We start from the raw sequence: 25,801 nt of genomic DNA on the forward strand, positions 1-25,801 counted from the left end.
AAATGAGTTCTGTGTCAAGAAAGAAAGTGGTCAGTGTTATGTGATATTTTTCCCTTGATATTTGTCTGGCTCATTTTGAGGATGCAGCAGTCCATAGGCAAAGACCAGATGTCCCATGTTCTAGGACTCAGCATTGCCCTGATGCTCCAGAACGAATAAATAAGGTGGGCTTGCCATTACTTGTTCTGAGGAACTGGCTTCAGCTTGCCTCAACACCTCCTTCTGCCACCAAACTACCACCCCCACCCAGCTTTCTTTACAAATAGGAATCTTGTGAAAACTAATGCAAAGAGGAAGGGTTGATGGAAGCCAGGGCCTTTGTTGTCGAACTTTGGTCTCCCTGCTGGGCATGACTTGATTTCTTTTAAGGGGCTCTCTCTGACTTTATTTAAGACATTGCAAACTTATTTTTAGAGTTGACATAGGGGATATACTTTTTACAGTGAAATCTCTGCCAGGCCAGTGAGACCTTGTCTGCCCCATGATTCTTTCTAGTAAGGCTGAGAATCAACAAAGCCCAACAAGGAAAAAGATGCCCCAAATGGAAATCCTTCATGCTCCAAGGGAGCCCTGAAAAGCTGGAACTGTCAGGAACAGAGGCAGACAGGATGGAAGGAGAGCAAGGACAGGGGAGAGGAACATGCATGAACAGGGCTGCTGGCCACATTGCTCTTAGTGGTGAGAGAAAACGAGAATGAAACATTCAAAATGGCAGCAGAGAAGAGCCTCCCTCGAGAAGATACCTAAATCCACCACGCTGGGTCTAGGTGTCAGCTCTGGAAGAAGACACAAGGGAAGCCTCAAACACTCTGACATTAAATGCTGTCTGTATCCATATGTGGCAAAACCCCAATACCCTTCCTTCTTTCTGATGGAGGGGGAACAGCTTAATGGTTAAGAACATGGACCCCGGAATCAGATCTCCTGGCTTCACACTGATAACTTGCTACCTATGTGGCTCTAATCAAGTTAACCCTCTGTACTTGAGTTTCCACAGTTGTCAAATGGATACAATAATAATACTCCTTTCATGAGTCTACCATGAGGATTGAATGAATAACATCCTTAGAAATGTACTTGATATATAAATACTCCAAAATCTTATTCTTCATGATCTCCTTATCATCAACTTTTTTATTTCCTTCTTCTCATTCTCCTCCCTCTCCTCTTCTTCCTTATTCTTTGTATTCTCCCTCCCCTCCTTCTTCATTTTCTTCTTGCCTCCTCTTTCTCCTCCTATTATTATTATTGATTGATTTCTATCTACCCAAATCCCAACCATCCCACCAGATCCCATAATGACCTCAGCTTCATCATGATGAGCATGAGAAAGATGAGGAAAAGCACCTTGATGATTGCTCCACTTCTTGAGATCTTTTTGCATGGATGACATGGAGCCAGGATGACCACTTCTTATATTTTACCTCCACTTTCCACATATGCCCCTTCTGCTAACATACACATCCATACCAATCTGACCCTTTCTCTTTTTCCTCAGGGACCCCTTTGCTCTTCCACTTCTTTTTAGTTTCAAATCTTGGCCTTATGGTTTGGAATCAGAGGGTCTAGAGGGTAGGAAAAGGAAGTCTGGGGTGGAGGGTCAAATTTTCTGTCTGAAATTTCCTTCTGATGAAGTCATTTGGAATGTGTGGTTTTTTGGATGAGCCAAAGATAATATTTTAGGCTGGTATTCTACCTGGCAACGGGGGACATATAGCAAATGTAAATGATCAGATAGTAAATATCTCAGAGTTTGGGGATCACACATGGTTTTGGCTGCGTATTCTCCTTCTTTTTGGTTCTCAACAACTCTTTAAAAATGTGTGGGCCGTACAAAAACAGGCCACAGGCCGGACTTGGCTAATGGGTCATAGTCTGACAACCCTTGCTATTAAGAAAAACAAAAAGTTGCTGTCCAGTCGATTTTGACCCATGGCAACTGTACAGGACAGAGTATAACTGCCTCATAGGGATTCCAAGGAGCAGCTGGTGGATTTGAACTGCTGACCTTTTTGTTAGCAGCCCAATGCCTAACCATGACAGTCACAATTATTTTTTACCCCTACTGTGACCTTTCAACAAGTTTGCAATTAGTTTTAAAAAAGAAAAAAAAAAAAACAACTGACAATGGAGTATAAAGTAATAAATAATTGCCAAGGTCCTAGTTTGCTCTCTTGGGAGTCTCTGGCAACTTTCAGACTTTGTAGGCAGGATTAATGCGTAATTTTTCTGTAGATGGCTGTCAAACCTCTTGTCCTAGCTTCCTTGTCAGGCTGTTAATGTCGAGTTTACTGTCCTCTTCAAGACACAAACTAATGTACTTCAAAGGCCCAAATTAACCAGATCCCTTCTTTAAATCCAATAAGTGGCGTTTGGACTTGTCCCCTAGGTCATGGCCACTACAACTGTGCATAAAACTAAAATAAGACTCAGAAAATTCATCTTTTTATCCATTCAGCTCATTAATTGTCTCTTGTCTCACTCTGGTCAGAAGTCTTGTTTAGGGAAAAGGTTGTCATTTAAAAAGTCAATTTTAATATTAATAACTTTTAAATATAAACTAAGAGCTTCCTCTTGAACTTAGAGCCACACCCCTGCATAAGCCCACCTGGGCAGTTTGGACGGTCACACGTCCTCGATTCTGTTGCGGTACACGCGTAGCCACAAGACCGGGTGCGTTTCTGGTTGCCATTCCCACAGGTGACGCTGCAGACAGACCAGAGACTCCAATCACCCTCACCGTCCGTGGAATCTGGAAGGGAGACAGGGAGATAGTCAACAACCTTGCCCAAAGAGTCCCCCGTCTCTCTCGTCAAGCAGCTTACCAGTTATCCACTTCCATCGTCTCACTGTTGGAGGCGGCCAGATGCCAGGTGGAGCCATAAGGCTTACAGCTCCAGGGCTCATCTTAGTGATCAGCTTCACTAGGGCAGAGACTTTGTCCTGTAGTGTGGTGATCAGTACATGGCCAATACCTGACCCCTAGAAGGTACCCAGTAAATACTGAGAGTGACTATATCTGCAGAGCATGGGACCGTGGAATAATATGGTGGGTAGTTGCCAAAGATGGCTACCACCAGTTCCTTCCTGTGCATACATCCACCTATTAACAGTTGGGTTTATTTCCCCTTCCTAGAATCTGGACTGGCCTCCTGACTTGCTCTGACTAATAGAATGCAATGGAAGTGCTGCTGTGCACGTTCTGAGCCTTGGCCTTGAGAGGCCTGCCAGCTTTTAGCTTTTCCTCTAGGGAATCTTGTCATTGTGCAAGAAGCTCAAGCTAGACCTGTGAATTATAGGACATTACAAGGAAGGAAAGACACATGAAGAACTGAGGCACCAGCCATGTGTGTGAAGCCTTCTTGAACCTTCCAGTCCTCTACAACGACAGTTGAATGCAGCTGAATGAGCGACCCAGCCAATGCCAGCAGGAACAGAGGGGCCACTCAGCAGATTCCTGTCTGAAATCCTGAGACACAGAGCCATACCAAAAAACCAGAATCATAGACATACTAGATTGCTGTTGCTTTAAGGCCTCAAATTTTGGGGTGGTTTGTCACCTAGCAGTAGAAAATTGATACATAACATTAAAGCTAGAAATAGCCCTTTGTAGTCATTGCTCTACACCTATACATTTGAGCCTCTATTACTTGAAAGGTTAATGGTTCAAGTCCACCCAGAGGTACCTTGAAAGAAAGACCTGGTGATCTACTTCTGAAAAATCAGCCATTGAAACCCTACGGAGCACGGTTCTATTCTGACACACACGGGGTCACCATGAGTTGGAACTGATTCAATAGCAAATGGTTTTTTTCGTTTTTATTTTTAACTATATTCAAGGCACAATTTTACGTATATGGGGTATATCATTAAATAATAGTTCCAAAGATCCTTGCCCTGGGGAAACTAACATTTTAGTGGAAAGAGACAGACAATAATCAATAAACATAATGAACAAGTAAATTACATAGTATGTTAGAAGTTGATGAGTGGTATAGGAAAAGGAAACATAGACTAGGCTAATGGGGCCTGGGAGGGTGAAAGGTGTAGGAAAGGTTGGTATATTATGAAGACCTGGAATAGTTGGGTGACTTGACCAAGGTCATACAGTTAACAGAACGGAAAGCTTGGGTTATAGTGCTAAGCCCTCCATCTCTAAAGCATTGCTGTTTCTGCAGCTCCTCCACTGTGTAATCATTTCTCCTGGTCCACCCAAATGCTTCTATGGCCCTGGGGCCTCTTTTGGTGCCAAGCACAGAGCAACAGGCATGTGCCTTGCAGGGAAGGGTGGCCTCATTCTTAACAGGTTGTGTGATTGTTATTATGTAGGCCCGGCAAGAATGCTGTCCACACATGTTTCTACCTGAACTGTGGGCCCATGCCAGCCTTACAGCCCGTTGTTTACATGGCGTTCACTCAGAACACCCTTCAGGCAAACATGGCAGTGAAGCCTCCTCAGCCCATTAAGGAGAGTCCGAAGGAGATTCATGGCTGTATCCTATTCCCTGAGCCTGAGGGGAAAGTTTGTCTCCTGCCCGCCTCCACCCAGGAGTCCTATCCCTCTCTCTTCCCTCCCCAAAAAAAGAATTTTTCCAAACTTTGATTTTCTTTTAAGAAATGATTTTTCCAACAATACAGCCAAAGCAGATGTTTGAAACCATTGCCTTATGTGAGGGAGTTGGGGCTGCTTGTCCAGCTTCAGCCTCCTTCACCTCTTTATCATTTCTTACTCGGCATCAGGAAACCCTGATGGTATAATGGTTAAATGCTATGGCTGCTAGCCAAAAGGTTGGCAGTTCAAATCCACCAGGTGCTCCCTGGAAACTCTAGGGGGCAGTTCTACTCTGCCTTATAGGGTTGCTATGAGTCGGAATCGACTCGATGGCAATAGGTTTTTTTTTGGGTACTAGGCATCAACACAGCAGAACTGCAGAGACAAGTTGCTTCCAGAGAAAAAAGCCACTGAGTTAGGGGTAGTGGCTTTTTTCTCTGAAACCTGCACAGTCTTAGGCCCAGCCAGTGATCTCCCCAAGGACCCCAGAGATGTGGCTGGAGCAACCTCATAGTCACACCTTTGTCAGCGGGAGCATCCAGCTACTGTGGGCTCACACACACACTCAGCCATATCCTGCACACACCACCAAGGCCAGGTTTTGTTCAAGGGAATAGCAATGACCAAAAGAGTCACAAGTTAAAATTATAATGTTTTTAGATCCATAAAAAGGGGGGAGTGAGTAAGTCAGAAAAAGCTCATTAAATCACATTTAAGTAGAGTTCACGTCACCTGTGAGGCAGGTACCAGCGTAAAAAATAATCCAATTATGCCGAGTCATGCCCTGCTGGGCTCAGCAAGAGCAACGGGGCCTCAACCATCCAGAAATCGCCTGCAGGCTTTCCTCCCTGTTACACTAATGTAGAGAACAAATTTTGGGAAATACCATCCCCCAAATTTGAGATTTTAACATTAAGCTATAAATCCAGATGAGGCTTACATTGGAATCTTTGCATGAAGTAGTTTCTTGGAACTAAATTATTCGATGTTAATACTGGGGCAGATTGTTTGAAAAATGACTTCCACAATTCCCCTCCCCATATCCCTACCCCCTTGGTTACTGCCCTTTCGTGCTGATATTAGGCTGCCAGCCCTCTACCTCCCGTGACTGGCTTTGACCAGTGGGACAATAGCAAACCTAATGCAAGCTGCTCATCATGGTCTGTACTGTCGTGCTGTTGGGGACACTTCCTCCACTGTGTGAAAAGCCTGGTGGCATAATGGTTAAGAGCTCTGCTGCAAACCAAAAGGTCTGCAGCTGGAATCCACCAGCCACTCCTTGGAATCCCTATGGGGAGTTCTACTCTGTCCTATAGGGTTGCCATGAGTTGGAATTGACTTGACAGCAATGGGTTTGTTTTCATTTTTTTTTGGAGCCTCCTGGAGGGTGAGGAGCCATGTGGGGGAGGCCCCAGCCAACTCAACATTGCAGCTGAGGCCCCATCAGTGTGAGTGAGGCCAGCCTAGACCATACAGCCCCAGCCAAACCAGCCTAGACCAGCAGAACCGTTCAGACCACCCACAGAATCACAAGAGAGATTCCATTTGCTGTTTTAAGCCACTAAATTTTGGAGTGGTTGCTTAGCAGCAAAAGCTAACTGTTACAAACATACTAGGTAATACTCCTTAAAATTAGCTCTCTTAATGGGGAACAGACTCAGTGACTATTAAGGGTTTGTCATCCCATTAAGTAGCCTTTGCCATGTCTTTGTTTTAAATGCTCACAAATATTTTTTATATGAATACCTAAAAGCTAGGCACAGAACATCTATACAGTTATGTGGCAAATCATTTGTATTGAAGCTAGTAATGACGCTACCTAGGAAAAACTGTGTATGTCAGCTTACTGCCCAGAAGCCTCAGTGAATGTCCAGGCAGAGATGCCCCTCTTGGAGAACTTCTATGTGTTAATGTGCTCAAAGGACAGAAAGGGAACTTCTGAGTGTGTGACAAGGCTTTGAGGGCAATATTGCTTTATGCCGTAATAAGCTTGTTCTCATTCACCTGCCTACCAGGGAGCATTGCTCAGAGCAGAAAATTAATGTTAACAACAGTCATGGCAAAGATAACAACCAGAGTAAAAAGCAGTTCCTGTGAACATTTATATGGTGCTTTGACAGCCCCTATTGGAGACATCAAAGACCCCAGAGAGGGAAGAAAACAATCATCATGCATTGGGCTGAGAGCTGGATTCTGTAGACGCCACTTAGAATTTTAAACTAGTCCTCATATAGTTTCAGGGAACTAGAGTTCTGCGGGGGAGTTAGAGTGTCAGGGAATCTGAAGTGACTGGAGTCTTGGCTCAGCCCCCAGGCAAGCCTCCATCATTTCTCCTAGATGATAATGGCTACCATTGAGTGAGAGCCCACTCTATACAGGTGCTCTGTATATACCCACTGAATGAATTCCTACAATAACCCTGTCAGTAAGCAGAAACATCCTTCTTTCAGTACCTGTGAACATTTAGATAGTGCTTTGACAGATGCTTGCCAAACTTCTTTCTGGACACACAGAATCCATTTCCTAGCCTTCCTTGCAACCAAGTGAGGCCATACTACTTGGTCTTCACCACAGAATTTGAATGGATGTGATGTGTCACTTCTGGCTGAGGTGGTTAAGAGTGTGTGTGTGTCTTCTCTAGATTCCCTCTCTTTCCTTGGCTACCGATTGGACTCTCAGGCCCAAAAAGTTGGTGGAGCTCTTAGATGGAAGGATCCTGGGTCCCTGAATGACTGAGTGGAGTTGAGATCCTCCCACCCTATCTCCCATCCAAATTCAGGTGAGAAGTAAACCTTTACGATTTTATGTCACTGAATTTGGAAGTTGTTTGCTGCCTCAGCTATCCTACTATAACTACTGGGAAATGAAAAGTCCTGGCTCAGGCTCTCAAAATGTAGTAGGGGGTGTCCTTACTTTGACACTCCATGATACACATGTCCATGTGTATTCCTAAGGGATCCACTTCTCCATCTCCTATCAATGCCAAGCATAACACAGTGCCTGGTTAAAGGAAACAGCTGGGTGTGTCTCTTTAACTGAATTGATCTTCAGTATGAATTTTTACGGTAAGAAACTCAAGCAAGTTAATTCTGTTATCTCTTCATTTTTAGAAAAAGAACTAATTTCTGTTTTTTAAAGGCAGAACTCCAAAGACCCCTAAAAAAAATCATCTCCTAAGATAATCGTTATGATTTTAAAATTATATTCTTTCCGGAAAAATGTAGCTGTTGGTGCCTCTTTGGGGCTTCTGTGGAATAGAGCCTTTATGAGGTATGCTTCACAGAAGACCAAAAGCCACATACTGTAAACCGGGTTTTGCTTGGCTCCATGCCCTTTAGGCTTCATCATCCTCTTTTATTCTCCCCACTAATTTTATAATACTGGGTGGTAAACTCACCATATTCTGGCTGCTCTTTGGTTTCAAAAGTCCGGTGGCCTGGGGCCGGACGGTCCCACCCCCTGGGAGGGTTGAGGAAGTTGGTGTCATCTGAGGTACTGTCGTACTTGTAGTCCTGATCCCCGCTGTTCACCCTTGCCAAAGACAAGGACCTCTGCCACCAGGCCCGCCAGTCCGGGGATGGGACTGACCAGCTGGGCTTATTCTCTGGATGCTGGTCTTTATCTGCTTCAGAGTCAGGACCGTCGACCACTTCTATGGTGACCTGAAGAATTCAGAACATGCCAGGGTCAATAAGAGCCAACAGCATCCAAGCTGCATGACCCTTTCAAGAAAATCTGACAGAGCAGAGGGAATGATGGATGCACCCCTCATGAAAGAAAGCTGAGATTGCATGGTGACACAGAATAGGAAACACTCAGGGATGGCCCAAATGAGTTCCATGACTAGATAAAACTGATATACACGGGCCTTGGATTGGGAGTAGATATTTTTTCATCATGCCCCTGGCTTACTGATGACTAAGTTATTGGGAACCTTATAATTCAAGGAGTAAATGTAGTGGAAGTGACACTATGTGACAGGCCTTATGAGGCCTTGCAGCTTTCATTTTCAATCTCTTGGAAACATAAGGAAACCTAGCCTAGACTACTACATGCACAGAGAGAGGCCACATGGATAAGGACTTGGGCACCTTAGCTAACAGTCAGCTCTGATGCCGTAGCCATGTGGGTGGGGTCATCTCGGTTCTTCCAGTCCCAATTGCGTCAAACTTGTCATACAGCCAATATCACATGAGACAGAGATATGCTCTCCCAGATGAACCCTGCTCAAATTCCTGACCCACAAAATCATGAGCAATCAAATGGTCTTTTCTTCAAGCTATTAAGTTTTGGGGTGGCTGTTAGCAACAGACAGCTTGTTACAGACAGGTGAAACTGGAGCACAGACAAGTTAATAACTCGCTCCAAGTCACAGAGCTGGTACGTGGCAGGCTCAAGTGGTCTTGTTTCAGAGCCCATGCTCTTACCAACTTTGCCACACTGCCTCTCAAAAAGGTAATAATAGAGGTTCTGTTCCCTCATGAAACTGAGGGAACAAATGGTCACAGATACAGCTGTGGAGCTGGAGAGTTCCCTGTAGGGGCTGATGCCACATGGTGTGGAAACACAAGTTCCTCAAGATCCAGGTTTTCACAGCTGTGATTTTCATTCATCTTATAGCCCAGGCCAGACCCAGAATGGCGGACTCATTAACTGCACCCTCAGGGTCAGAGCAGATAGTCCCCTAGCCAAGGTTAGAACTTGCTCTCAGATTTATGAAACCCAATTTTGAAGTCTGGTACATGGTTGGAAGCATGCAGCTTCTTGGCTCTGAGAGACAATCAACTAAGAGAAACTTGTTTAAAAAATATAATAAAAGACTCACTGGACTAATTTGGCCTTCACATAGCTCTTGCAATACCCCCTGGATGAGTTATGTGTAAATGAATCAGAAACAAGCGCTCCAAGTAATCAGTGCAAGATGTACTGGACAGATGCATTTCCAGTTTTGCCCCAACCTGACATCTGAGAGTTGTTGAGATGCTTTGCCAAATTGCAATGGGGTGTGCCCATCCCAGAGACAAACAGCCCCTTCCTTTTATGTTAGGAAACAGGAGGCTGTAATCCTCCTCGCTTTGACAGTCAAGGAAGTCACCCAGCTGAGGGTGGATATAGGCTGTTGTCTTTTGTGGCCCAGGCCAAGGTCAAGTGTGTGGTCTTCAATCCCAGAATATACTCAGACCACAGAAGGCCAAGCACATCTTTCTCCTCTAGCATGCAATGCCTACAAGGGCACCCTAAGCTTTATCCCACGCCACCACCATTATCTCAGTCTTGTAAGCATCCCTCGCATATTTTATAAATAATTATAGAACTTCTTAGTCATCCCCCAAAAGATAAAAGGATGAGGAAGCAAAGGGATACATCTTGCATCACTGTTGTTTGCTGGAATGGATGCTGGTTGCAGAGAGATGGTGACTGGCTCCCACTTGCAACTCTGGAAGGACAAGTGCAGAAGGAGTGCCCAGCTGGGCAGTGACAAGGCATAACCTTCCTCTGTGCAGGCTTGTCCCCCTCTGCCTGCATACGGAACAACGGAGCTGCAATAATGTCTGCAAAGCTATTAAGAGTCTCGGAGGGGAGAGGTTACGAAGATCCAGGCAAGCCTTCAATTATGGTAATGAAATCAGTCCCTGGGTAGGAGATAAGAGAACGTGCCCAACAGTTTTGGTATTCTGCTTGTATTCAGACTGGAGTCAAAGGCATTGCCTAAACAAAACATGGGCTGCAATTTCTCCAACCTGGGAATAAAAACAATTTCATGTTTCAAGCTATTACCGTCAATACAATTTTTTAAATTTTTTTCAAACTGCTGCTCAGATCCAAACAAAATAGATTTGTTGCCTGGCGAAGCAGTGAGTAGCAAAATAAGAATTTACTCCAAAAGCTATATCAATGACTACATCTCAACAGCTTAGAGGTTTCTTTTTTCCCTTTAATTTTTATCTGCTGCCCCAACTGAATTAAAAAAGAACAATAACAAAAAAACCTTCAGCTCCACCCTTTCCTAGAATTAACAATGTGGAAACCTTAAACTGCTATCAAAAGAAGAAATCTAATCTCGAATCTGAAATTTCATAGGCATCCAATTAAAAAGACTTAATGAGTATGATCAATGACTTCTAAAATGATGGGGATTAGTTTTATATTTCCTGTTGCTCTCATTCTAGTTCCATGTTCTTTAGAGTCAAGGGATTCTTTTATTAAGATGTCTTGAGCTATAATTGTTGTGATGAGCTGAAGGTGTGCGTGTGAGCAAACCACATCTCCAAACTGATGAAGACCCTAGATCTTACATGCTTTCTCATACTTAAGACCTATAATTGAAGCGTCTTAGTGCACTTGTTTCTTCCAGACTTTTCAACACTATGAATAAAGACAGTAAAAGAAAAGAGACTGTCAAAAGCCTCAAGTCCAACTTCTTGCAAAGTTTTCCCAGCTCCAAGAAACAAAGTCCAAAATTGATACCAACAAGGAGAGAAATCTGTTGAAAAGCATGGAATGAGGATAGGATCTTAGGCAATTTTACCAGCTTCTTTCCTTCTCTTGATAATTAAGACATTTACTGGAAACAAACTCTTCACCTCTTGTTCTGAGAAGCACTTTCCATAGGGAAACAAATACAATTCTCACTGTAACTGATAATAAACTAATGGCAGTAAGAATCTGGAAGCCATGCATGTTCCTCGGAAGCCTACCAAGCCCTTGTGAGCAGTGGCAATAGGTGTTTGTTGGTTGATATTTCCCAGAAAGGAAAATTCGTACCAAAAGGTGAGGTGATTTGCTCAGGAGCACACTGCCTCCTGGGACTAGAAGACAGTCTCCTGATAAGATTTTGGCCTCAGGTTATATAACCCCTTCTTCCTTGGCAGTTGGATTAGGAAGATGGACTCTCCTCCTCTCAGACCCACCAATGCTATAAAAACAACAGTGGCAACACAGATAACTGTGGTTTGAACCTGGCAGCGTACTTTCCCAAAACATGATTGCTCTTTCTACACAATTGAGTCCCAATTTTCAGGTATAGAAACTAGACCAGAGAATTAAGTTCCCGAGGCGTACAGCAAAGCAGAAATAGAGTCCCATAACTAGGTCTTCTGATTGCCAGTTATTTCCTACATGTTTTCTCTGTCACCTTTATCCCTGTTATTCTCATCAACCAACTCCTAACAGTTTTGGGAAGCTCACTTTGTTTCTGACCCTGTGCTAACAGTTTCACAGAGGTTTTCTCATTTAATGCCCACAGACAACCATATAGGTGGTAGTATGATCATTCTGGAGCCCTGGTTGCTCAGTGGTTAAGAGCTTGGCTGCTAACCAAAAGCTCAGCAGTTCAAGCTCACAAGCTGCTCCTTGAAAACCCTATGATGCATTTCTACTCCGTCCTAAAGGGTTGCCATGAGTCAGAATCAACTCAACGGCAATGGGTTTGGTTTTATGGTCATTCTAGGGAGGTCCTGGGTGGCTCAACAGTTAAGGGTATATCTACTAGCTGAAAGGTTGGTGGTTTGAACCCATCTAGAGGTGCCTCAGAAGAAAGGCACAGCTATGTGCTTCTGAAAGGTCACTGCCTTGAAAACCCTATGGAGTGTGCAGTTCCACTCTGCAACAGATAGGGTTGTCATGAGTCAGAATATACTCAATGAAAGCTGGTATAAGACCATTCTAACTTTAAAGACAAGGAAACTGTAGCACAGAGATGTGGAGTAATCTATATGAGGCCACGGAGGTCAAGCCTGGCCCACTATATGGTGGTGTCAGATCCCAAATACATTTCAATCTGACTCCCTAGCTCATGTGTTGACAGCAGTGCCCCAAGAGAATCTGAGCAGACCAGGAGTAGTCGGTCCCCATGGGTGTGTGGGCCAGTGTCCTGGGCACTGAAATTTCTTGGTTCTTACTCAGCCAGACCTGCTATTCCAAATTATTTTAGAGAAAAAGGAGGGAAGGAATATGAAGAAGCAGCACATACGCCATGTGTAGCCCTGGCCAACTCATCTGATGGTATCTTGTGATATCTAAGAGGGGAAAAGGGCCTTCAGATAACTGTTTTTAAAGTCTCATTCAGTGGAAGAAGAGACATATGTACATTGGTTGAAATGAATACAAATCTCAGCTTGATCCAGAAAAGAGAACTACTTGGGTGTGAATAGCTACTGTAGCAATGAATTGATGCAGTAAGCCTAATAATGAGTTTATTTTAGAGATTTCTGTCTTTGCTATCTGGCCATCGGCTGTAGCCCAAAAACCCAGACAATGATACTATACTAAAATTCAAGTCTAACTCGTCCTGTGGGATTTATTTTCTTTCCTGAATAATTTTTTTTTTTTTTTAAACAAAACCCAACACCCAGTATTGTAGATTTAATATGGAGATTTGGCTCAGGAGTTTGAGACTGTATCTTTATATTTTGTGCAAAGTTTTTTTTGTTCCCACTCACTTCTACAACCTGCAGCCAGTCTTAAATGGGAGAGTCTGATAAACTTGAGAGAGAGGCCGGGGGTCAAAAAACTTCGCAGAAGCAGATGCTGTGCCTTACTTTAAAAGCCATAAGGCCAAAGAGGGATGTGCCCCTCGCATGGGCTCAGCAATGTCACCGGGGAAGGTGTGGGCTGTTTCTTGGGACCCCAACCCTGGAGCGTGGGAAATGATTCCAGAGACTGGCAGGGCTGGGGGTGGGGGTGGCAGTTCAGAGAGAGGGGTGTCAAATTCCTGTTCAGCTCCCAGCTCCAGCCGAAGTGAGAACTAGGTAGGGGGTGGGGAGCAGGTTGCCAGGAGAGGGGGAGACACGGCCAGCCGCAGTTGGCAGCGGAAGCTGACCCACTGATGCGCCCTTTCACCTGTCTTCACTCTGCTACCCAGAGAGTAAAAGTGCTTTGACTGGGCCTGCACTGACCAGCGGGGCTGTCTGCTCTGCTGAATCGGCCCTGTGTCAAACCAGTGGATTTCAACAAAGGAGCACTGCCAACGAGGAAATCATCGCCCCCTTTTGGGGAACACCTCATCTTTTAAAGGACCACCAAGGAACTGGTTTACTGAAGTGCAGTGGTGCATGGGCCTACAGTGGGCAGTGCTCTGCGTGTGTGAGTGTGTATGTGAGTGTGTTTGTGTGCACTTACATACAAAAACAGGCCTGAGGCTCCCAGGGGCAGCAGCTGCTTCATTCTTTCTTTGAACATCTTTCCGAGTGGCCAGCACTAAACTTTTGTGGTCTTCCAGAAGCAGAAGGCCAGAAATGATGATCAATTTTTCTTTTCTTTAGGACCACCAGGTCATCGGATTAATACTTGCGCCCATATCTCCACCCCCTCCGACCGCCTGTGGAAGGTTCACAGGCACAGGGACTGTATAAAAGCAGAAATGAAATGACCCCACTGGGTGATGGGCAAAAAGGCAGTGTTGGGCTAGTCTTTTCAGGTTTTGACTTTAACTGTATCTGGGTTGTAGCTGAACTAGTTTCTGATATCTAGCACCAATATTTGAAGCTTTAGAAAAGCTGTCCCTATACAAATGAAAATCTATATTCTTGGGATCTGTGGTGGTCTTTGCTGTTAGAAGGGTAACTCAAGAAGAATATGGGGACCTCATAGAAGTGACCCGTCCCCCTTCCCACCCAGGGCTCGAAAGCTCAATTTTGGAAGGACCATCTGGAGGTAAACTTCTTGTTCCCATGCTGGGGTAGGGGTAAGAGGAAGTGGAAGACAGAGCAGTGATTCTTACTTTCCACTTGTTATATAAGTCTACATAAGCACACAGCTTCGGGTATCAGAAAAGATGTTAGTTGCTGTCATGGCAACCCATGCACAACAGAACAAAATACTGGTTGGTTCTGTATCATTCTCATGTTAGCCGGCATGCTTAAGTCCATTGTGGCAGCTACTGCATAGTGCCTTCCAAGCTCGGGGGCTCATCTTCCAGCACTATACCAGACCATATTCTGCTGTGATCCACAGTGTTTTCATGCGCTAATTTTTGGAAGGAGACTGCCAGACTTTTCTTCCTAATCTGTCTTAGTCTGGAAGCTCTGCTGAAATTTGTCCACCATGGGTGACCCTGCTGGTATTTGAAATACCAGTGGTATAGCTTCCAGCATAACAGCCACACATGAGCCACCACAGTGTGACAAACTGGCAGATGGGTGGGTGGATCAGAGAAAATGAGGGCAAATTATTTCCACTTGTAGCATACTTGGAGCCCCAGCTTTGTGACAGCATTTGGGTAAGCTGAATTTTATAAAAGTCCAACTGGCAGCCAGAGAGACTCCAGGCTTTGAGCAGCCATCACCTAGTACGGCCTTGTTATACCTCTCCCTGCGTTTATCCTCTGGTCCCTTGTTACACTCTAGTTCTTTCATGCCCAGCAAGTCCAGCGTCCCCCTTCCCCACCAGGAAGCTAGGCCCAACTCTTGCAAAGCATGCTTTACTTCCCATTCAGCTAAAAACAGCCCAGCTTATTATGATGAAAAATGAATTGCAATCCTGCTGCTCTACTGAGTTCACGCAAAAATCCATCATGGAGCTGGCAGTGGGGTTGGCACTTCATGGTTTCCCGTTCCTTTTTTTTGGAAAAGAAAGCTGGGCTCCCAACCTTGTGGATCCCAACTGTTTTTGTATCTTTGTTCTTTCCTAACATTTAGGTAATAGTTTTAAAAGACCCAAGTGGGATCTGAGCTGGGTATGGGGATATTTAGATGGATTGGATCATCTGGGAGAAAAAAAAGGGATCCTGAGAAATTCTCAAAATTTGGTTCTTAGGTATAGCACTACACATTCAGTGATGTTTCAGCAAGGACCCACTCTCCCTACAGCCTTTCCATGCCTCTGCATCTAGGCACTTTTTGGTAAACTTACACTGCAAGCAACCAGTCAGCTGCCATTGAGTCAGCTCTGACTCATGGTGACCCGGTATGCGTCAGAGTAGAACTGTGCTCCATAGGGTTTTCAATGGCTGGTTTTTCAGAAGTAGATCACCAGGCCTTTCTTTACATCAGTAATTGTTAAATCAACTGCACTAATAGCTCGGTCCTCAACATTAAGCCCTACAGTGACATGTCCCTCCTCTGGGAAAAAAATGCTAGCTACAGAAAACCCATGTTGTTTAGGGCATGGCTTAAGCACCCTTGGGGTGAGGGCTATCAGGTCCTGGAACCACAGAATCTATTAACAATGATAAATTACTTCCTGCAGATGAAGCCATGATTGGGAGAAGGTTGAGCAACAGGATGGAGATGTTTGAAGCCTTTTTTGGCCATCTGCACCTCCCCCAAGTCGATCCTTTGTTCTTTATCAGAGAGCTACATGAAGAAAGCACACTGGGGCAAGAGGTCCATTTTTTTAATTAATCAATTAGAACAACACAAGACTCATCAGAAATATTAATTGGGGCATGCACTGATTTCTGCATATGGATTATTAAAGATGCCCTCTAAAACACTTTCCATTTCTGCACGTTTTGTCACTGTCCTGCCCTCCTTGGCTATTCACGCACAAACCTATTAGGTGGATGAGATCTGCCCACTATGGAAAACAGGCTTGTTCCTCTTTTCCCCATGCTCCCTCTGGCACTGTCTTATATAGTACCAGAATCTTTACACCTTTGGCATTTCCTCCCTTGGCCTATGAGTTACTGGAGGGAAAAGGCCTTACGTTTCTCAGTTTCCCATGATCTAACAGTGTCTTCTGTGTAGTAGGTGCAGGTCAGTGTATTCTAACTGAGTTGTGCTTTCAGTGACATCCATCAGCTCTCCTGACACTAGTGTTATGAGCAAACAGCTGTGATCAAAGAAACCTGATCTAAAACTGTGTCATGCAGAGGGCTTTAGTCTTGAGAGAGAGACAGTTAACTTAATTAAGCATCAATTGCTCTGAGGTCAAGTTCAGGAACTTTCTGCCCTGTAAGCTAATTTGGCATTTGGTGCAGAAAGGAAGAATAAGGAAAAGCTGCCTTTGCACAAATGAAAAGAATTGAAAACAAAGCTAAAAAATATACCATGACCATCACCAGTTGCCATTCAGTTGATTCTACCTCATGGTGACCCCATGTGTGTCAGAGTAGAACTGTGCTCCGTAGGGTTTTCAATGCCTGATTTTTCAGAAGCAGATTGCCAAAACTTTCTTCCCAAATGTCTCTGGATGGGCTCAAACTTCCAAACTCGGCTGGCAACTGAGCATGTTAACAGTTTATATCACTTAGGGACTCCACTAAAAAGTACAGGAGCAGGCAAATGAGGACAGGAGCTGGGCAGGGGCTAGACTGCCTGGGGTGGGCATGAGCCTCCCTCAGTCATCATGGGACCATCTTTGGGGAGAGACAGAGGGAGGTACAAACCCAATTCAAAAGTAAGAGTTTGTCTCTGCAACACAGATTGGTGGATAAGTGTTCTTGGAAGCTGAGAACCTGGATTTGAGGCCCACGACTACTGTGTACTAGCCATGTGACCTTGGGTAAACCAGATTATAACTTCCTAAGTACCTGTTGTATCCTTTATAATATTGAAAGAATGACATGTGCTCCATCTCCTTTATGAGGGTATTGGGAAGGTCAAGTCAGATCAGCATTTGCTTTGTAATGCTGTTAGTTGCCGTTGAGTCAATTCCAACTCATGGCAACCACATGTGTGCAGGGCAGAACTGCTCCATAGGGCTTTCAGAGCCGTAATCTTTCAGAAGCAGATCACCAGGCCTGACTTCTGAGGTGCTCTGGATGGGTTCGAACCACTAACGTTTGAGCTACTGGTAGAGCACTTAACAATTGGCGCCACCCAGAAACTACTCAATGTATAGAGTGCTATTTCGGTAGATGGGTGTTATTAACTTTAACGCTAGGCACCCCTTTCCCTAACCTCCCATTTCCCTGTGCTTTGGCCATCCCAGTTTATTAGTATGTACTCATCTCTCCCCAGAAACTCCTGTTCTCACCTTCTTTCCTCTTGGCAGAATTTTTTTTTGTCAGTCATTTACACTTTAGAGTAACTAAAGCTTTGTCACCTACTGAAGGAATTTCTGGTGTCCAAGTCAAGCTGGAGAAGTATTTGAGAGAGAAGTTGGCCTTTCCTGAGTGCTTTTGAAGTCATACTATGATTTGCCTAGACTATTCATGTTAGATTGCCCTTTCCTATGGCTAACATATTGCCATATTTCATCAATTTCAGTATATATATATATATATATATATATATATAGTCTCTGGAATCAGAATATGTCTTATAATCAACAGTTTATCATAATTCAGTTAGCTTTTTCTTCATGTATAGTTCATAAAATAATGGAACGTCTTACAATCAAAGATACTAGATTAGACGAAGTGCAGTACTGTTCTTATTAGAAACACCATGATCATACACAGGACTCATCAATGGGATAAGAAGAAAAGTGGAGTAAGACAGAAGTTGTTCTGGGATCAAATCATGAAAGAAAGAGATGGCCTGCTGCATTTTCTTCCACCATCCAGCTGCCAAACATTACCTGAATATTTGGATTCTGTCCATTGATATCGGCTTTGGAAAGATCTGGAAAATTTGGTAGATCGAAGAGAAAGGACCTGGGGCCATCTCTTTGCAACGAAGGGTGCCCAGTCTCCTGACGGAATCGCTGTCTGGGGAAGGGTCTGTGTGCGACCTGATGATCTGAAGGCTCCCCAGGCTCTTCTCTGGAGACGGTAAAGCTGGTTTCTGATGTGGAATCACTTTCCACATTGAGGTTATTCTAAAACAAACAAATAGGAGACATATGATTTAAAAACAATGCCACCCTTAACAATCCATCAAAGTCAAGAGCAAGAATGTTCCAGCAGCTGAAATTAAGCCAGGATAATATTCCCAATTCATTTGCCTTCCCTATGGTTTAGTTTCTCTATCTTCAAAAAGCCTAATCATTAGGAAATTTCTTCCAGCCCACTCCTTGGGAATATTATGAGGGTTAATGAGTTAAGGGGTATTTATTAAGCCTCAAAGCACATCAAAACAAAGTGCTGTTTTGAAGGAGAATAGGTGCTCATTTAGAACTGGAATCAAATTATGGTTTCTTTCTCATAGCTTTAATCTACTAACCACCCTGGCTTTAGCTGTGGCCCCAGTGTCCAGGGTTTGTTTCTTTGGTATAGGCCATGGAGTAAATGTCTGACCAAACTGGATAAAATACTGAAGCCAAATCATTGATTCGATTGATCGATCCATCCATCGATCCATCCATCCATCGATCCATCCATCCATCGATCCATCCATCTATCGATCCATCGATCCACCTACCCAACCACCCACCCACCCATCCATCCATCCATCCATCCATCCATCCATCCATCCATCCATCCATCCATCCATCCATCCATCCATCCACCCATCCATCCAATCAACAAATGCCAACCACATGCTAGGCACAGTGGATACAGTCAAGAACAAGACAGGCATGAACCCTATTTTCTTGTAGTGTATATCTAGTTGGGGGTGGTGTAAATAAACAATATATACATGAATAAATAAATAAGACCAGATCAGAGCATGGTGACTGCTAAGAAGAAAAGAAACAAGAAGAAGGTACTAGAGAGCGGCTAGGGACAATAGTAGGTAGATGGCTAGGGAAAACCTTTCCAAGAAAGTGACAAATGAATAAAAGAAGGAGGCACCCTGCAAGGATTTGGGGGAAGAACATTCTAGCAGAGGGAATAGTAAGTAAAACAGCTCTGAGATGAGGATGAGCTTGGTTTGTTTAAGAACAGAAAGGCCAGTGAGGCTGGTTTGGAGTGAATGAGGGAAGAAAAGATTGGCACAGCCAATCAAAAGGGACAAAACAACATTCTGAAATGGAATGCCTTTACTCTAAAAGAAAATTGCAAGTCTGTTGTTCTTCACAACTAGCAGAAATGTCTCTATTTAGCACTCACTGGGGGACAATTTTTCTAATGATTGAAGAGTGTAGAAGCTGCTGGATTCCTTTCTCAAACCAGCCCTTCTTTTGCTCCTCTCATTCTCCCTGGCTCTCTCACCCAAAAGGCTTCCTCCATTCCTTTGGGGATTGTGTATTCACGTTTACTAGTGGAGAGAGCTGTGGAGATAGAATTTCGCCAGCGTTTGGATCAGTGGTGAATGCCCTTGTTATTCTTGGGCATGTTTTGGGGTTTTGGAGTGTCTATTCCAGTACAGTGTCTCCACACACACTCCCTGGCCCCCACTACAGCGCCTTTGGCCCAGCCAAGGGGTTACATCTGGTATCAAAACACTCCTGACTCTGAAAATCCAAGGTCAAGAGTGGCCTGAGGATAAAACACATGCAACAGACAAATAACTTCTTAGAGAGCTAGCATGAGGGCTCTTAGAAGAATGGAGTTTAACATGCTGCTTTAAACAGGAATGGGGCTGAAGAAAACACTTACTGGTGCAGAGACCACCTGTGTGAATCTGTGAAGAGGCCAAGAGGAGGAACAAGACAGGAAACATGTCTGACTCCTCTTTAAGAGGTGCAGTTACAGAGGGAAAAGCTGGCTGCCCTTCTTCATGTTTTTGCTTGCCCTTCCTTTCTGTGCAGGAAATGTGGCTGGGGGCAGAGTCTTTGTTCACCTTTCCAGCCATTTCTCTGCCATGGGTTTTCTCCTGGCACATCCTTGCAGAGGGAGTTGCCCTGGCATTCTGAGGCATTGCTAAATGCAATGGAGTCCAAATGTATTACTCTGAGATTGAGCCCAACAGAGAGAGAGAGAGGACAAGGACAAGGGAGAGGAAGGAGTAGAGACAAGGGAGGGAGAGAAAGAGAGAGAAGGGAAGAGGAGGGAGGAGAGATGAGAGAGAAGAAGAAAACACTCTATGTCTTCCCTCAACATAAGAGCTTTCTATCACAGCCCAAGGAAAAAGAAATGAACAATTGTTATCTTACTTTTCTCCCAAACCTTAGGACTTTCTCAACAGCATTAGTGACGACAGTGGATTCTCATGGAAAGCCTACTGCACAGGACTTGGGTAGATAAGTCTCAGGAGGGGACCAGGATTTGCTTCCCAATTGCTTCAGGATTCCCTATCAAATTAAGCTCTAACTTCATTGTGGCAACTTGGACATACTGCTTAATTGGGTGAAAAATGGGGTTTGAAGCCAACTCTATCTTTCCCCTGTGATGAACTACTCTTTCTACAACTAAAACTTATGGTTTATAAAAGAAGAGCTAGGAATTGTAGTTTTGCTATTTGGCATTTCACTTAGATGGTTAAAAAAAGAAAAAAAAAAAAAAAAGGCCTGAATCCAAGTGGTTTCTTGACCTGACTCTTGAATATTTTCTGGTAGGAGATACAACTTCGCAGAGTGATCTTGGCTCTGCCACTGACCAAGCAACTCATTTAAACTCTGTGTGGTTCACAGAGCCTCCATGTAACTGAGCAGATAATAAGGACAGCCCTGTCCTCTCCCAGCAGGACAATTAAGATAACTTGGGCTGTGTCTACACATGAAAAGGGAAGTGCAGAGTTAGGGCAATTGCTGGTCAATTCAGGCCACAAGCGCATCTGCCAGGACTATTCCGGTTACTGGGGCTAATAATGTATGTTTTGGCTTGAGTTACGCCCACAATTGTGATATTTCTCCATATCCCCCCTTCTCTCCAGCTCAGGCTCAGTGTTTATAAAGCACTTGGAAGATGGGAAGTAATAAGAAAATGCTAATCACAATGTCCGAATATTTGAACTACTCTTGCACCTTTGCCAAGACATATTTAACAAGAAGCCTTGGGTCCCTGCAATGGAATACCCCAAACTGCTCAGAAACTAAGAGTCCTGTGCTAGATGAAGAGGTTTCAAGAGTGGTCCCGATAAAATGAAACTCCATGTAACTCAATCAGTTTAACAAGATTCTAGACTAGACATTATTTTGGTGATCTAGATTTTAAATCCTGGGTGAAAGACAGCAGACAGGGTCTTGTAAAAATGTAGGACGGAGCCTTTTCTTCATACTCCTCCTTTCTCAAAGGGGCACACGGCACATTTCCTTACAGAACCCCAGTCAGCGGTTCTGGGTGGTGGACATTCACTCCGGTTATCACCAGCACTCACCAACCTTGCCCATGAAGTGTCTTCCTTAAATTACTCTAGCCGAGTAAAGAGTCTCAGGAAGAGTGGATCTCAAAATGAGGATTAAAGTAGTTTGTGCTTTATTCCGTGAAGGTGATAGCATAGGGAAGTCCAGGAATTTAAGAAGAGAAAGGTCATCCTTCTTTCCAAGGTGCTGTAGGATTTATTTTGCCTGAATTAAAGTGACAAGAGGGGGCCTGCTCAGCTTGGGAAGATGTCTTTTTACCCAGAGCACGTCTGAGCTATATTCAATCTGTGAGTTAACAGTGACAACTCCGCAATGCCCCTAGAAATGTGCCCTCTTGTGACTTCAATCTTAGAGTGGTGGCTACCCGTAAAAAGAACTAAAGCTATTTATTACATGGTTTATACACATACCCACACCAACTGCTAAGGCAGGTGATCCATGCTGCTACTGCTTGGTGCTTCCCACCTGTGGGCACAGTGCCTGTCCCCTCATTATTTTACAACTTGTTCTTATCTAAAGCATGAATAATAATAAAAATGCCAGGCTCATGCAACCTAGTATTTTCCCTTAGATGGCAGTACCATGGCAGCCATTACATTGCCTACCTGATATCCCTTCCTCTCTTTGTTACCTACTGTTGGAAACCCTCTTGGTATAGTGGTTAAGTGCTACAGCTGCTAACCAAAAGGTCAGCAGTTCAAATTCACCAGGCGCTCCTTAGAAACTCTATGGGGCAGTTCTACTCTGTTCTACAGGGTCGCTATGAATTGGAATCGACTTAACGGCAATGGTTTAGTTCCGTTGTTTGGTTGTTTGTTTCAGGTGGCAACGGACCTGACAAAAACTACATTTCCCAGCATTCATTGCAGCCAGGGTGGCCATGTGACACAATTCTGCTCAATGATATAAAAGTAGGAGGTGATGGTGGGACTGCTCCCAAGGAGGCAGATTCAACTTTGCCTTTTGTCCTTCTCTTTTCCACTTTCTTCTGCCTGGAAATTGTGCTTGAAGTGAAGTGAGGTAGCTGGCAGCCATGAAGATGAAGACCACACTCTAAGGATGGCTGAAAGCAAAGGTGGAGCGTTCCTAGGTCCCTGATAATTGTGTCAGGCCATCATATCCACCCTGGAATTCTGACCTCAGACCTTCTTTCATCTGAGAAAAATAAAAGCCCTATTTGTCTGAAGTTCTCTAACTTGAGTTTTCTGTTCCTTGCAGTTGAACACAATCCCCAACTGATGGAAGTGCCTACGGGGCATTTAGTGAAACGTAACGGTTGAACTTCACAATAGCACCAAAGCTAGGAATGCTCTGCTGCTTGTTGTTGTTGTTGTTGTTAGGTGCCATCGGGTCATTCCAACTTACAGCGACACGATGTACAACAGAACAAAACACTGCCCAGTCCTGTGCCATTCTCACAATCATTGTTATGCTTGAGCCCACTGTTGCAGCCACTGTGTCAATCCATCTCTTTGAAGGTCTTCCTCTTTTTCATTGACTCTGTACTTTACCAAGAATGATGTCCGTCTCCAGGGACTGATCCCTCCTGATAACATGTATGTGAGATGTAGTCTCACCATCCTTGCTCTAAGAAACATTCTGGTTATACTCAGCAGCTCTGCTGATAACTGTCCTGAATATTCTATTCCACATCTGCCATCTACACCTTTCTCCATATGTTTACAGAATCTTTTCATCGTTTAAACATCTATAAATTACATTCTGCAAATCAGTTATTCACTGTCTTAAAATACTGCCACTAAATTTCAAGGGGTTTGTCTTCACTAAAAGGAACCAGGGCTCCTTGGACAAATGGCTGATTTCAGAGCTTGTGTTGGGAAGGTAGAGGGATTTTGAGATACTTTGCTGTACCCGAACACAAGGAAGCTTTCAATGATCAGGGTCCTCTTTAAAGAACACAGAAGCAAAGTGCAAAGGGTTGCCATCACTCAAAGATTAGGCAACCTAGATGTCAAAAGTTGTGAAAAGCCAAGCTCCTACGATGATGCCCAAAGAAGAGAGAAAGCCAGAAGAAACTTTACTGTCTCTCTTTGAGGTAGTTATTATAAAACTCCTTACTTTGAAAATTAGTATTAAGGAGAAAGAGAGGCTTGCCTGAGAAAGTAATGCTTTAGCTGAGATAAAAAAGACAATTTCAGCAGGTGAAGAAAACAGGGCAGAGGGAGGAGGTGGGCCAGGTAAAACTGCAATCCTGGAGAAGGAAACGGCAGGTGCAGATTCCCTGAGGCCTCCTAGAGCGTGACTGGTGTATTGATCCCAAGGATTTCAGGGCTGGGATGGAATGGATGTTACAGTCTGGGCCATTCTACTGTTTTCTTTAGAGATTACTGATGGAACAACAAAATCGCCAGAGCTAGCACCCAGGGGTCTGGACACTCAGCCTTTGGGTTGAGGGTGTTCTATCACAGTGTGTTGTGACTTTTCCACTAGACCATCGTGTCCCTGGCAGCACTCTCTGGGTCATTTGGAGGCTTGCCGAAGCTGTGTTGGCTCTGAATTCCCCTGGCCCTGAGAAAGCTCTGCCAAGATGAATGTAGAAGAACAAATCTCTCACGTGCAGGCTGGATATGATGTCTGAGATGTGAGCCTGTTGCTTTATCATTGGTGTCCTTTCTGCCGAGTACATCACTGGCCCAAGATGAAGGATACCCAGCCACCGACCCCAACCACTGCATGGCTGGAGCTGCTCATTTTGGCTGTCCTGGTGACTAAGGTGAATTGCCAGAGCCACAACAGGAATAAAGTGGTCACAATGGTCAGAGTCCCCTAGCTGTTCAGCTGGCACAGGCAGAGAAATACAAGGGAGAGAATGAGGTTTTTACAGAATCACACCACAGAGAAAATTAGGGTGATCACCTGAGTGGGAAGATCAAGGTGTGGAAATGGGAAATCGGGTCCACCTTTGGAAAAAATGTGCTAAGCATCGATGTCCCAGTCTAAAATAGTCACCTTCCCTGTTCTGCAAACAGTAACAAAAGGCGGCAAGTGAAAGAAAAGGCTGATTTGACCACTCCCAGAACCTTCGGAGGAGGCCCAAACTGGTACCAAATTGTGTGGCCAGCTAGGACAGTTTTAGTACTTTTTTTCTTTTTAAGGCTGTGGTAACTATTCTCAGATTAACACAACCAGGCCTACTTCTTGGAGGCAGACTGGATGGCAAGTTTCTGGAGGGCAGAGAACAAGTCGTATCTGCAATCTCCAAACCCCATTCCCCCAATTCCACAAGCTCAAGGGGCACCCAATAAGTACTAGTTGAAGATAAAGATGGCTACGTGCCTAGTTATATTTTGTTTTAACTAGGCTCAGTCTACAGGCCTCATTACCCCTAATGTGGCTTTTATGTGGGATTTTAAAGAAAGAGAAAAATCCAGGAATGTTCTATTGAAGATATTAAAGAAGACATTATTAGCAATGCTTTTGGTCTCAGACTTTGAACAACAAACAACAGAGATTATAATTAACGTCACTGCAGCCTTTCTCTTTAAAAGAGGCTAACAATATAGCTAATTAGCAATATGTCTTCATTTGGGGCCGGACATCTGCATATTATTATCGACAATGCTTGTTTCCTTTTTCAGATTAAAGGGAGCCGTACTGTACACAGGCGTATGGCAGTGCTCCTTCCACATTAAAACCCTGGGCTGCTTCTTCCCATTACCCACGAGAGCCACACTCAGGGTTTTATCTGTGGTGGGCATCAATTTTTGTCTGGAACAAATCCGCACATCTAAAAATAAGTTCAAGAACGCCACCGGTGGTATTTCAAAGGGAAGAGCAAAAGTTTCCCCGTTTGCAAGAAAAGGACACACTGATTATCTTTACACATGGTTGAGAAGCAACTGCTCCTCGGAAGAGAAGCCAAGGGGAAGGAGCAACGCGAGTTTCAGACCGTAAAATCTGCACACTTGTCCCCAAGGGGGCGCACTTGTGCTTACCCCTGGAGACCACCATCACAAGAGTGGCAGTAGGGGGTGGTGGAGGCTTGTTCTGTGACATGTTGGAAAGGAGGAACCAGGATCTGTCACGACACCTTTTGCTCTCACTCCACCCATGTGTGATTGTAATGCTTTCCCTTCAGGCGGTGAGAACAGAGCGGCTAACCATGGCCCTGTTTTATTGCAAAAGGTCCTGGGTGGTGTGAATGGTTAGTGCTCAGGGTGGCAAAATGGTTAATCACTTGACTACTAGCTGAAAAGTTGGTGGTTTGAGCCCACC

At 44.2% G+C, this 25,801-nt stretch overlaps 1 protein-coding gene across 1 annotated transcript in view; it reads right to left on the minus strand.

The window, feature by feature from the left end:
* ISM1 (isthmin 1) overlaps positions 1-25,582 on the minus strand; it is a 37,180-nt gene extending 11,598 nt beyond the window's left edge. The window contains exons 1-5 of the mRNA XM_023549903.2: positions 25,522-25,582; positions 24,141-24,364; positions 18,017-18,256; positions 7,950-8,214; positions 2,609-2,752 (exon numbers count right to left, since the gene is read on the minus strand). Of these exons, the coding sequence (XP_023405671.1) occupies positions 2,609-2,752; positions 7,950-8,214; positions 18,017-18,256; positions 24,141-24,364; positions 25,522-25,582 (934 nt within the window). The remainder of the gene's footprint in view (positions 1-2,608; positions 2,753-7,949; positions 8,215-18,016; positions 18,257-24,140; positions 24,365-25,521) is intronic.
* Between the last annotated feature and the right edge of the window lie 219 nt (positions 25,583-25,801).

Source organism: Loxodonta africana, chromosome 24 (genome assembly GCF_030014295.1).
Source record: "Loxodonta africana isolate mLoxAfr1 chromosome 24, mLoxAfr1.hap2, whole genome shotgun sequence".
NCBI classification, from domain to species: Eukaryota; Metazoa; Chordata; class Mammalia; order Proboscidea; family Elephantidae; genus Loxodonta; species Loxodonta africana.